This window comes from Parus major, chromosome 13, assembly GCF_001522545.3.
Source record: "Parus major isolate Abel chromosome 13, Parus_major1.1, whole genome shotgun sequence".
Lineage (NCBI taxonomy): Eukaryota > Metazoa > Chordata > Aves > Passeriformes > Paridae > Parus > Parus major.
In genome coordinates this window covers 10230151-10244368 of record NC_031782.1, presented here as the reverse complement: position 1 = coordinate 10244368, position 14218 = coordinate 10230151, and the positions used below count along the sequence as shown (strand labels likewise).

Genomic DNA, 14218 nt, shown 5'->3' with positions numbered 1-14218 from the left:
GGCTGGGGGCACTGCAGGGTGCTCCAGGAGCTCTGACCTTGCTGGGTTGTGGCTCTGGGAGTGTGGCTGGGGGCACTGCAGGGTGCTCCAGGAGCAGGGTCACCCTGCAGCACAGGCTGTTCAGTGAGTGCTGCCACAGCATAGGAACATCCTCCATCCACACCCAGGTATCATTGGTGAAATGTTGGTTTCTTAACCAATGCCCAGATGTCTGAGACTTTAGGGAGGAGAATGTGATGCTTCCTGCCTTGTGCCCATTGGAAGCAGAGCCTGGAGAGTGCTCTTCTGTGTGTGGCACAGAAATGGGTTCTGTATTCAATGTGCCATTTCGATTCCAAAAGTAACCAGCCAGTGCTCCAGACAAGAATTAAATCAGATTCAAATCTCAACTTCACTATTGCACATTTTATTGTAATTGAGAGGTCACATCTTGGTGTATGTCAGCTCTTCCCCATGTGCTGACGGAGAGGTTACCTGTTGGCTACTGGATTGAATTTTGTCACCTGAGTGCTTTGACCTTTTTGTTGTTCTCAAATCCTGAAAATAGGGATTTTCAGCCTGTAAAACTTTTTCTGGTGGCTAAACATAGTCTTAAAAGTGTTGTGTTGCCTTTTTATTTAGATCAAGTTCACTGCAACTTAAGCTCCCTAACTTTCATTCTGCCAACCCCCTTTCTTCTTCCCCTACTGCTTGTATGGTTTTTTTATGTGATTTTGTGGGAGTTTAGCAACCTTTTACTTTTCAGACTTCCTCCTTTTCATGTGACCATAGATATGAATTTACAGGTTGGATATTTTATACTTTCTTTTGTTAGGAAAAAACAAAGCTAGAATAAGGTAAAAATTAGGATAGTGAAGGAAAAGTGGTGTTTTCTTTCATAGCCAATATGGATTGTTGCATTTGAGTAGTGATTGCCAGTGAGAATGTCATTGGGATTTGCAAGGGATGCAAGATCCCTCATGTTCCTTATCACAGTTTTGACAGTAAAATTATGTTGCATTTGTCAGAGGGTCTCAACAATTGTTTTTCCTGGGTGTGGGGAAAGTTTGGCAAGACGTGTGGTGCCACCTATGTTTTCCAAAAATATGTGAACTGGTATTTGGTGAAGTATTTCTCTTGTGTGTTCTTCAAATAATGGACATGGAATTGTGATGCTAAATCAAAAGCTGTTTATCACTTCTCTTAAGTTTAGTCAGTATTTATGAAGCTGATACCAGCTCAAGAGTATTTTCCAGTACTGTCCTTTAATTTGTAGGACTGAGTATCTAGTTGCTGACACAATTGCATGGAATTTGGTTTCTTTTACAGAATATATCTTTCATTTTGATGACAACAGTTGATGCTGTCAGAGTAGTTTTGGACTTTTTCTGCATCAGAACTTATTCTAAAAGAAATAGTATATAAATGGTATAATTTAGAAATGATAAAACCACATAGAGAATCTATGATTCCTTGATACAATGGGCTTTTCATATAGTTGAAAATATTTTTTTTAAATTTTAATATTTTAAAAATAAGTATATGTGACAAAAAAGAAGCAGTTGAATTAAAGGACTGTTTATTTGACAGTGTCCCATGCAGCTCTCAGTCTTTAAAAGCTACTGCTGGGTTTTTTCAGTAGAAATAATATGTTTGTGAACTTGAGTTATGCACTAAAATTTAGATACCTGCATGTTTTCATTTATAGATAATTTTATAAAATAGGGGTGCTGTTGTACATAGCTGTACCCAAAATGCATAATATTCTTTCTGTGTACTCATTTCTTTAAAGAGGATTCAAAGCCCCAAAGACCAAACGTTTTGTTAAGATTACTTTTTGTTCTACATTGATATTTTCTAAAGGGTGTTCCTGAACTAAGGTGCATAAATTGAACTTATAAAGAGGAATCCTGTTTCTTTATTATGGATTGCAATGACAGCTAAGGTTAAATACTATGGGCTGTGTGGCCAGTATCACATATTTGTCATCTTGGGGTATATCACTTAACTGTAAATATCCCAGACCTTTGTTTAATAGAAAGGTGCATTGTTTTCCATCAGTTTTATGAAATGTAAAGTGTAATTGGGTCAGCTTAGTCTAAACTAGCTTTTTCTCAAAATGTATTTCAAGTTACAGGTTCAAATTCTGTTTGATTTTGATTCAATAATTTAGCAATTCAAATACAAATTTAAATGTGTGACCAAAGTTTTATGAAAAACTCTTTCTTCAAATCAGACTTACACATCTTGTTTCCCTTTCTTTTTCCTGTCTTTCCCTAAATTCATTTTATTTACAGCTTCCAGCTGACCTTACCAAGATGCATCTCACCGACAATCCTCATCCTCAGGTGATGCATGTCCCTTCGAGCCAGTCAGGATGTAGCATTGCCAGTGACTCTGGGAGCAGCAGCCTGTCTGATATTTATCAGGTAAGACTCCTTTGGTTTCATAGTTTTCCTTCCTTGATGTTAAAACTATCAACAAGATCACACAAGGCTCACCACTCCCACAGACATAGAAATTCAACAAGCTTCTTGCAAAGCTCTTCTTGTTTTTTTTTTTCACATCTTTCTGTACTACCAAGTGTGCTGTGACTTTGAAAAGTAACATCTGTTGATTCATGGGATCATTTTCCTTTCTGAAATGGAACAAATCTCTTGAAATCAGCCTGGTGTTTCCAGTACCGTCCTCGATTATTTGTCTTTATTGCTAATGGCAGATGTTCAGTTCTGCAAAGAAAAGCGTGGTAATAAACCCACTTTGCACTAATTGACTGTGGAAATTCTAGTGTGGCTTTCTGACAGTAGAAGCTGGCTGAAAGTCAGAGATAGCTTCATTTGTTTACTGATAATACACTTTATAAGTTACCTGTCTCATGTCAAATCGCAGAGCTCGTTTCATGGGTGTTTATGTTCTGGTTGATGAGGGGACTCAGCTTGGGTTTGTGTGGATCAGTAATTTCACAGCTTTTCCACTTCCAGGTTGCAATCTGACCACAGTACAGAGTGTACAGCAGTTTTAAGCATGGTGTAGGTATAACTTGATTTTAGACACCTGCTCCTTTTTCCTAGGTCCTGCCTAGATATTATTTCTATACTGGAAACAGATTAATGATATCTATTTATAGTGATGTATTGCTTAGGGAACTTGAAAAATAAGACATTAAAGCAAAAATTATTTTAGAACATTAAAAGTGTCTCTTTTGCCCTATTTAATCTACAACCTTACTACTTCCTTAGATTTGTTTGCTGCCAGCTACATCAGGAGTAGCTGGCATCCCTGAGAGAGCCTCTCCAAGATGCTCCATGAATTCTCTTATTTCTGAGAGACTCTGCTGGAAGATGGTGTTTTGTATCTTGATTATTTTTACCTTTTAAAAAATTTTCTGAATCAAAACTACATCAGAATTGATGTTAGGTTAGGGTTAGGATTGAGAGAGTCAAAGAGCCTACAGCTTCAGGAATGCTGGGGCTGGAAAAGGCCTGCCAAGGTGATTGCTGCAGGGCCACAGCATTGCTGCTCCCACATTTTCTGATGTGGACCAGCTGTGGTGATGGGGATCTCAGCCCCAAGAACATGCTGCCCCTAGGGCTGGAGATAGGTTGAGAGTGTCACAGATCTTACAGCTGCATGGACACTGGCACTTAAAACACACGAGGCCATCACAGCAGAGTGTTTGAGTTGCCTGCCTGAGTAGTTTGGAGAGGTTGCTGTAAGTGAAAAGTACTTAAAATATACTATTGATAACAAAGATACCACTCCAGCAATGATATCTTGTAATAAGTGAATACTCTTTATCATGTGTGATTAATTACCTTATGTCTACTCATCTGTAAATGACGAAAGAGCATAATTGCTAAACAAATAAAAGCTATATAAGTAGAAGAAATGATAGAGTAACGTATTTATATGCACTATAGCAAATAAAATGTGGTGCTAGCTATTTTGTACACTAAGGAATAATTAATGTGAAAATGACTGAAGATTTTGTGTTAATTTTTTTGGAGTTAGGACTTTCCAGGTAAGAATTTCCTTTTTGGTAACACTCACCTGTCTGGTTTTGCATCCTGAGGAAATTAGGACATCTGTTAAGAGAATTTCTGGGTGGCCAGGTTGATGCCAAGGCAGGTCACCACTGTCAGATTTGAGTTAAATCTTGAAAGATAATTTTACAACCATGTATGATCAGAGCTATAGTGACAATAACTGTGAAAGATAGCACTTTCATCAAATCAGGTGTTTGGTAAGCTTTGGGTGAAGACATCCTACAGACATGTCATGAGTGGGGGAAATCCTTAACAACCCTAAGTGATTTTCTCCTCTTTATCTTTTTAGTGATTTTTTTAATATCTCATTCTGATCTGCCTAATGTGTAAATAGTAACCTATTAAAAGATTTATTTTATGTGCATTTATGTGTTTTATGGGTTATACTGCAGTACCTGTAACAGTTAGTATTGGAGAATTCTCTTGCTGTTTGTCAAAAATCTCTAAGTGATCACTGGATACTGCTTAGTAATAGATAGATGTTGTATAATAATGCCATTGCACAATATTTAACACATTATATTGCATCTACACATCAGTGCAGACAGATTTTGAAGTCACAAACAAGAAAAGTGATTTCCCCCAATAGTCATCATATTATGAAGGTAGAGAGTATATTTTAAATGTAATAAAGCTACATTTGGTGTGATGTATTGACTCAATAATGGAAAGCATTTTTGGTACAACAAAATACAGCTTTTCATGGAAAAGTATTTGGAAACTGATGCTTTGCTTTTGTAGTCAGCTTCATATGTATCATGCCAAGCTTCACATGTCAAAACTCTTTAGGAATATCATTAGTGTCACTAAAATTCTGAATACTTTGGATTAATGGAGCCTTGAAATGACCTTTTGAATTAATGATATCTTAACATTAATTTTTGCAGTAAATAGTACAAGCATCATTCCAGAATCAGAAAATATGAGTAGAATGGTAGAACCAAAGAATGAAACCATGTTTTATTAAGATATGTCAAGATTTTCTCTTCATCTGTGTACATTGCATTCATTGATAGTGTTGAAATGAGGTTTCACTTGTTACAGCTGTGTTTCAGTCCAGAATAAAGCCCATTTCCAGTTAAACAGGAAATGATGAACATAAAGCTTAAGGTGAGATCAGAAGAACATTCTTGCCTGTAAGCTCTGCTGTGGAGACATTGTGTTAAATCCTGAGTTAGTTGCAAAAAGTGATGAAAATTTGTTTTTCTCTTTTGTCTTGTTGCTATTCACTGTTGGAGATTTCATATTGTTTCAGAGAGTGTTTTGGTGTCTGAAACATGGACACCAAAATGTCCAAATGTGTGTATTGTAAATTCCAGCTTGCTTGGAATTCTGCAGAGCAGTTCTCTTTCTGTTGCGCTGCAGACCTTTTTTAATTAATGAAAGAAAAAGTAAGTTGTTCCCTACGATTTTTAAAGTAACTTCTTTCTTGAGGGGGATTTAATTTTTTTTTTTTATTCTTTCAACCTCTTTCTGAAAGTATATTTAATTTCAGAACTATGGTCTTCAGCTGAAAGTAGGGGAAGCTGGTTGGTTGTGCATGCAGCAGTTGAAATGCAGGCTTGTGCAGCTGCTTTGACCTGTTACAGGGGTGGTCAGGGAAAAAGAATTCAACAGGTATTACACAGGGAAAACTTTCTTTCTTTGCCCTTTTATGGTACAGGGTCTACAGTGCCCAGCCAGAGTCACACAGGGAATCCAGGTTGTCTCTCTAGATGTGATTGGACAGGGTCTCACTATAACTCTCAGAAATGATGTTCTTGTATCAATACCTGGGAATCATCTTCTCTTAGTGACCAACCAGTTTTTTTCCTACCTGTTTATTTCTGTGAGTACTGTGCTGAAAGTTTCTCTCTCCTTCCACTTCTTTCAAAATCCTTCATTTATCACTGTGGGAGTATGTACTCTTTGTGGGCAGCAACATCATTGTCCAGCAGTAATTCCAATTGCGGTTAAGGCTTTGATATTAAAATGGATTATAATATAAAATATTTATCAAGGATGTATATTTCAATAGATACCTGTGTGTCATGGACCTGATCCTGGAAATCCATATTTGTGTGAGATTTGAGGATTGCACCTTCTGCTTTCATTTTGTACATCATTAGTTCATAAATGTTTATGTTAGGAATGATTTTTATATTCGATAATGGAAACAGCTGGAGCATCATGGTTGGGAAGAGCACCTACTTCTGCAGATGGCTTCATGAGCAAAATCCTTCCTGTTCCTTCCAGCACTGCCTGACCTGCCAGCATTCTGTCAACCATCTGCATGGAATCTTTGAAAAACAGTTGGAGGACCTGCTCCTATTTCATAGTTTGATCAAAAGAGAACTTATTTATCAAGAAAGGAGGTAGTTTGTCTATTTTCTATACAGGATATAAAAAATCCTGTGGAACCTGTAGCCTCAGTTTTTCTGGTTTAGCATGAGCCTGTCAAAGTGAGGATTGGTGCTGCTGTTTGTCTTAGCATGGAGAAGTTGGTATAAATTGTGACTATTTAGATGAAGAAATGCTAGAAAAGTCCACGAATAAAATGCTGTACTGATCATGTGCTGCTGAGACTCTCCAAGTACAATTTGCACTTGGGCTTAATTCCAAAACTGTTAATGTGAGCTACAGAAGCCAGTAAAGTGATGTAATGTAAAATAGATTTAACTCTCTCCGTATTGTTACCCTTCTCTGAAAGAAATATATATATATTTTTAATTGTTTAAGCTTTATTTATTAGGTTTGCTGGCTAATTACCAAAATGAGGACAAACTCTACAGCCCAAGGTTATATCTAAACCCCAGTATTTTTTTTTCTGGTGTAGGAAGACAAAGCTGTTCCTCTGTGCAGGTATTGGGGCTCACATCAGCATGGAGTGCGTAGGGGGATGAAGACAGTGAAATCTGGTGTGATTAAATCACTTAAAATGATTATTGTTTTATGTCAGGCCATAAAAGCAGGAGAGCAGTGACCAAGTAAAGACCTTCTGGTTAAAATGAAGCACAAGAATGAAATGCATACAGTGGAATCAGGGGCACGTGTCTTGGGAGGAGTATAGGAGCACTGCCCAGATGTGTAGGGTTGGGATCAGGAACAGCAAGGCTCAGTTGGAGCTGGATTTGGAAAGGGATGTGACAAAAACCAGAAGGGCTTCTACAGGTACATTAGTCAGAAAAAGAAAGCAAACAAACAAAAAAAACCAGATTGAAATTGTGCTTCACTCCCCAACTAAATAAGGCAAGAGAACTGATGACATGGAGAAGGCTGAGGCACTCAGCAGTTCTTGTCTCAGTTTTCACAGGCTGCTCTTCCCACATCTCTCCACTCCCTGTTCATCAAGGCAGGGAGGGGGGGAACAAAATCCTTCCTGTGGGAAGAGAAGGTCGTGTTTGAGACCACCTGAGGGTCTGAACATACACAAGTCCATGGGACCCAAGGCAAAGCACTGGAGGGTCCTGAGGGACTGGGCTGATGGAACTGGGCAGGCACTCTCCATCTGGCAGTTGTGGCAGTCATGGGAAGCCCCCAGAGACTGGAGAAAAGGGAGTAAGACCTCAGGGATACCTTATAGCATCCTGTCAGTACTTCAAACAGATTTATTAGAAAGCCTTTTTACCATGTCCTGTAGTCACAAGGACAAGGGACAGTGGCTTTAAACTGAAAAAGATGGATTTATCTTGGATGTAGGGAAGAAAATCTTGCCTGTGAGGGTTTTGAGACACTGGTACAGGTTGTCCAGAGAAGCTGTGCTCTGCCCCATTGCAGTGTTCAAATTCATCCTGTATTGTGGATGTTTTGTAAACATACAGGGTACTTGATGCCTTAGTTCAGTGTTTTTGTAAAATCTCAAGGATTTCTTCAAAGTGAAAGTGAGTGTTGTAAATATGCTCATTTAAAAACAAACTCTATTTTCTGCAAGTTTCTATATAATTGCTATATACTTTTCAGTGACACATCTTGTTCAAATTTCTGAATTTAAGCAGAAAAATGATTTGCATTCTGGCTTAAGCTTTAAAAAAAGTGACTGAGCAACTACTCTGTAGAAACTGAGAATTTGAAACTTTTTTTTCCCCTTCCATCTGTTTGGAAATTTATTTTCATGCCATTACATCATTTAAACTGTACAGAAGGAATTACTGCAAATGATTCCTATGTGACTCTTTTTGTTGCTGGTATTTTGTTCTCTTTCACTGTTGTCTTGTGTGTCTGCTCAGTGTGATGTCTGTGTTGCTTTCTATTGCTGATAGTAGAAATGGGTCCACAGGCATTGGGTAAACAATGGTCTTGCTAAACTATATTGCTATTTTGTTAATACTCTAGACTCAAACTGTGAAATAGCAACATCACATGAATTCACAAGAAAGAGAGAATAAATGCTGTAAAATGAGGATCTAGTAGATTTCAGAATGTGTTTTCTCAGTGTTCAGAAAGGGAGCTGTTAGAGATTATAGTTAGACTTGTTGGTCACATAATTTGATTTTTTTCAAATTAGCTACCACAGACCATAAATCATTGAACTGAGGATATTGAGCTCTCTGTCTGATTGATGTTTTCTGTGTAGGCTACAGAAAGTGAGATGGGAGATGTTGATTTAACGGGTCTTCCGGAAGCACCTGTAGACTCTGAAGATGAAGAAGAGGAGGAGGATGAAGATATTGACAGAACATCTGATCCACTTCTAGGGCGAGATGTTGTCCGAGAGTGCCTTGAGAAAGAGCCTGCAGATAAAACTGATGATGACATTGGTGAGGAGAAAAAACACAGTAGTAAAATTTACATAAGGCTACTTCATATAACATCTGTAAGAGAAGCATAACCAAAAACTGTTTAATGAGTTAATTTTCAATATATATCTTAATAATTGAATGATGTCTCACTTGGCTCTGTACTTGTATGATCTTTACTCATAGTTGAATGATGTCTTCTCTTTCCATCTGAGGGAGTATTTGTTCTGAGAATCCAAGTATTTTGAACAGCAGTCTCTCTAATGTACAAGATGTGGGGTTTTACAGTCATTGTTTGTGTTGATGTAATGGCACAGGTAGCAAGGTAATTCTGACTGCCTAGAACTGTTGAATTAGTTATTAAATAGCAAAGAGAACATATTATTACTGAGTACAGGTGTACTTGACTGTAAACTGCAAAACAGTTAAAATGAAGAAAATTTACTGCAGTGTTTGACTAGAAGTTGGCAGGAATTTCAATAGCAAAATTTGCTTTCTGCTGTACTTCAGATTGCATCTCTGAAGACTGGAAAATAATTTCATGCTCCTGTCTAGCTTATAATTACTGTACGTAGGGGTATTTTTAATTTTTCTAAATGTTTGAAACTGAAGTGTTTTTACCCAGAGCTAGACTGCTGCCATGAGAGTCAATCAGAACACCAGCAAGGCTGTGGAGCCGAGTTCTGGCTGTTGATGACAAAGTGCACACTGGGCTCTTTTAGCCACAGGCACTAATAGGGAGTATGACACAACTGAACAATTTTTGATTGAATTTAACTGGAATTTTATAGACTTGTAGAGAGTAGGAATCCAAGGAAACCCTGGGCCTTGCAGTCATCATACCAATATTTCCTTTCTCCAACAGAACAATTATTGGAATTCATGCATCAGCTCCCTGCCTTTGCGAACATGACCATGTCTGTGAGGAGAGAACTGTGCTCAGTGATGATATTTGAAGTTGTAGAGCAAGCAGGAGCCATCATACTTGAAGACGGCCAGGAAGTAAGTCCCTGATTCCAGAGGAGGCATTAAATCAGTCAGTAGTCAGGCTCTGATAGGTGCCCTGAAACACTGTCATGAAATCTCTCTTCCTGCTTGGATCAAGACATCTGGAATGGCATTTGCTGTTCATCCCTCCAACCAGGGATGAGGTAGACTCATCTCTGGTAGTGACTAAATGGGTACTCAGGTAAAGAATGTTCATTCTCACTAAATGGTACAAATCTATCGTAGCAGTTAGCCTACTTATTAAGAAAGCAATCTATTCATCAGCATTTCTCCCTCCAGAATCAGTTCTGAAGGGAATGAAGAAAGCTGAAAACATTCCTGTTTCAGTCCCTATCTCTTGCCTTACAGTGCAGTTTTGATTAATTAAACATTGCAGAGAGGTGATAACAAACTGGAACATACAAAAATTAGCCTTTCTGAGATTAGAGTGTGCAGAAGTTGTTGAATTAGCTTCACTTTTTATATATATATATATTTTTTTTTTCTTCCTTTAGCTTGATTCTTGGTATGTTATTTTAAACGGCACAGTAGAAATCAGCTATCCTGATGGGAAGAGTGAGAGTCTCTGTATGGGAAATAGTTTTGGGATTACTCCCTCTCTGGAGAAACAGTACATGAATGGAGTGGTCAGAACCAAAGTAGATGATTGTCAGGTAAGGTTGCAATTCTGTGTAACTACCTCTTATTCGTAAGCCTCTAATAAAAGAAAACAGATTGGAATGGGTCCAGAGAAGGCTGCAATAGTGATCTGAGAACTGGAGCCCCTCTGATGTGGAGGCAGACTGGGAGAGTTGGGGTTATTCAGCGTGGAGATGGAGATACTTTAATATTTTAGATACTTTAATCACTGTTGTTGTCCCTGGGGACAGTTTGTGTGTATAGCCCAGCAAGACTACTGGAGGATTCTGAACCATGTGGAAAAAAACACTCATAAAGTGGAGGAAGAAGGAGAAATTGTGATGGTAAAGGAGCACAGGGAGCTGGATCGCAGTGGAACCAGAAAAGGACACATAGTTATCAAGGTGCATTTATTTCTATGCTTTCCATTAATTTATTAAACTTTTATTTATTAGTAAATAGATAAAATTTCAGTTTGAACCTAGTATAAATATTCAGTTTTGTCTGTGTCAACTCAAAAAACTACTTCCATTTCCATTTAATAAAGTTACATACATTGTAACCTGTTCAACACACACTGAGTTTTGTATTGGGAGCACCCTTTGGGGTCTTTGTGACATTTTTTTTCTAATCTGAAAAAGGTACTTAAACTGCTTACTAAAAAATAAAATGAAGGGAAGTTACTAATTGTTTTAGCCAGGTGTTACCTATGCAAAATGTCAGGGCTGAGAGAAGCAGGAGGATTGATTTAAACGTGTTGGTGCATTTTCTCCTGAGTTGGCCATAACTGAACTTTCTAAAGAGATTATACTGTTCATGTGGCTTTATATTGAATTACTTTTTAGGGAAAGTTAGTGATGAGAGATACCAGTTATTTTTTTCATTTCCTTTTTTAAGGCAACACCCGAGAGACTCATCATGCACTTAATAGAGGAGCATTCTATTGTGGATCCAACCTACATTGAAGATTTTCTTTTAACATACAGAACATTTCTAACAAGTCCCTTGGAAGTTGGAAATAAACTCCTGGAATGGTTCACAGTGGACAGCCTCAGGGATAAGGTTGGTTGAGTCTAAGAGATTAATATTTTTGGTGAAAATATATTTAAATTAATCCTTTTTTCTATTGCTAATAAACTAGGATAAATAAAAACAGGTTCCACTCTGTGTGCACATTCATGAAAATCCTTGATAGTCTGGAACTTAAATCATGTTAACTTGTTGATTCTTAGCAAATGTTTTTATGTGTTCAAGCCTTGAGCTGAGGAAGTCCAACATACTAATTTTACTAAAATTACTAAATACCAAAATTTCTTAGAAGAAAGCTTTTTATTATCACAACTAGAGCTTTCTTTAAAAAAATCATTAGGGTGCTTTGAAAGGTAATTTTCATGAACAGTGTGAGGAAGGCTTAGCTGAAGGTGGATTTATGCACCAGTAATTACTGGGTGATGTAGCCAGTGTCTTTTAGGTATAAAAATACTTGGGTTTTTAAATTTTTAATTTGCTCCCACAAATATGGGGAAAGAGAAGATGATTATAACTGTAAATGTCTTTTTTCCTATCAGATACAGTAATCTGTTTTACATTCTTCTTCCATGTCCAGGTATTCCTCTGTATTTATAGATTAAAGTTTATAGGAGAAGAATCGCGGGTACTTTTATTTATATATGTGTATACATAATTTATTTTGTTTTTACAGGTTACCAGAGTAGTGTTACTGTGGGTGAACAATCATTTTAATGACTTTGAAGGTGATCCTGCCATGACTCGATTCCTGGAAGAATTTGAAAAGAACTTGGAAGATACGGTAGGAGCAAAAAAGAATGAGTGTCACGTTTTCTGGTACTACATATTTCAATTTCCAAGTTTTACAGGTGCCTAACAGCTGTAGTCTCTGAGTGCAACAGTTAACAGGTGGCTTTTAACATTGGACATATTTGTTCTTAAGTATAAATTAAAATACAAAGGCCATATAAAAGACATAATACTTGTGTCACTCACTTAGGAGTTTTTTGCATTTCTGCAAAAGAGGACAAGGTTTATTTAGTAAGATCTGAAAATCTGCAATCAAAATTCTGTTTTCTGGCACTTGGGGTATTTTTCATAACTGTTTTTCTACTTCTGATAAAACAAACATTGCACTGTATTTTGTGTCTTCTGTCTTACAGAAAATGAAAGGCCATCTCAGATTGCTGAATATTGCCTGTGCTGCCAAAGCAAAATGGAGACAAATCACCCTGCAAAAACCTTCCAGAGATTCTCCCCTGTTTTTCAGCCTTCTTGGAGGCAGTGACAAGGGGTTTGGTATTTTTGTAGAGACTGTGGAGATAGGCAGTAAAGCAGCAGAAGCTGGACTTAAACGTGGTGACCAGGTAAAAACAATTATGTTAATTTAAAATATTCTGTTTCCCCCACCTCCTGATTGTTCCCAACAGAAATGTTTTGCTGTGTACACACTGGCAAGTGTGGGAGTGCCACAGCTCAGCTTCTATTTATATCAGTTAAATGGGTTTCTATTAAATAGTTTCCAACATATGTAAAATATTTAAATATTCCAAAAACAAAATGGGAAAAGAAACCAAGTTACAGTTATTTTTTGAAACCTTCTGATTGGAGATATGTTTACATTGAAACCATCAGATTGTTTTGTGGGATTGATTCTCACCTGATGTGTTTGATCCCAGCTCACTGAGGCAGATCAGAAGTGACAGGTGACACTCAGTGAAAATCCAGCTTTTCAGGTGATACTACTTCTGTGGTTCATGATCCTCCATTTTTGATACATTGCAAGAATGTCATGTTACCATAGAAAATAAACTTATTTAAAGCATCTTTCAAGTAAAAATTGAAGTCTTCGCCTATTTACAGGATATAACTTCTCTGATATGATGAAAATAGTTATTTTACATGGAATGTTTTCATTTTGTAGCTGCTGTAAAGATATGGTAATTTCTGTGAAATCTTAACTGTGCCTGTATTATCACCTTTGTATTTGTAAGTCTGTCAGACAGATGTTCTCCTAATAGTCAAATTTTTATTTCTTGAAGATAATGGAAGTAAATGGACAGAATTTTGAGAACATTACCTTCGTAAAAGCTCTGGAAATCTTAAAGAATAACACACATCTCTCCATTACTGTAAAAACAAACATTTTTGGTGAGTAGACTTTATGGATGATATATTTTTATGTGTGAAGGAAAAACTCCACTCCTTCTGACTTTATAAGTGCAATAGGGTTCCACCTTTTTTCCAATTTGCTCTTGAGGTGAGAAGGGGTGCAGAAGTCCCCTCGTTGTGCCTCTCTTTGCTTGGATAAGTTCTCCTGTGCCAAGGGCTGCATGTTGGGTGGCACAGAGCCAGCACAGGCAGCTCTTCAGCTCCCTGAGAAATCCTCAGATGACTCTTCAGGCTGATTTAGTGTCCCTCCATGCAATGGGGCTGGAACAAAGCCAAGGGATCTGGACCAAAAATATTTTTGCCAAGAAACAGAAAAAATGTAAGACTGTGATTTTGTAAAACTTTTTTTAATGGCTGTAGGAATGAGAGGATAAAATACCTTTATAATTGAAAAGGGGGTATAAAAAGTGGCATGGCATATAAATGTTGGCTTTTAATTGTCATCATGAATATAAACACCTAAATACCTCTTTAAAATCTCAGTCAAGTCATCTGTTCTTTTTCCATAATCTTGTTCAGGCAACAGAATAACAAAAGCTGCAGAAAGAAGGAGACTGTGCACAGGATAGCTCCTTCCTCCGTAGTTGTATCTATATTTCTGATGGTTTTTGTTTCCTATTTCCTTCCTCCAGTTACCTGCCCTTGCTCACTATTGATTTTCTCTTCAATTTT

At 37.4% G+C, this 14218-nt stretch overlaps 1 protein-coding gene across 14 annotated transcripts in view; it reads left to right on the top strand.

The window, feature by feature from the left end:
- Positions 1-14218, top strand: part of RAPGEF6 (Rap guanine nucleotide exchange factor 6) — a 119828-nt gene that overhangs the window by 69869 nt on the left and 35741 nt on the right. For 13 of the 14 annotated variants that reach the window (XM_015641794.3, XM_033517607.1, XM_015641795.3 and 10 more), the window contains 9 exons: positions 2277-2408; positions 8578-8761; positions 9606-9742; positions 10243-10401; positions 10618-10770; positions 11264-11428; positions 12069-12176; positions 12538-12741; positions 13417-13525. In XM_015641794.3, the coding sequence (XP_015497280.1) occupies positions 2277-2408; positions 8578-8761; positions 9606-9742; positions 10243-10401; positions 10618-10770; positions 11264-11428; positions 12069-12176; positions 12538-12741; positions 13417-13525 (1351 nt within the window). Of the gene's footprint in view, positions 1-2276; positions 2409-8577; positions 8762-9605; positions 9743-9777; positions 9930-10242; positions 10402-10617; positions 10771-11263; positions 11429-12068; positions 12177-12537; positions 12742-13416; positions 13526-14218 lie in introns of those variants that run through there. The other variant, XM_033517612.1, reaches the window with a different exon arrangement.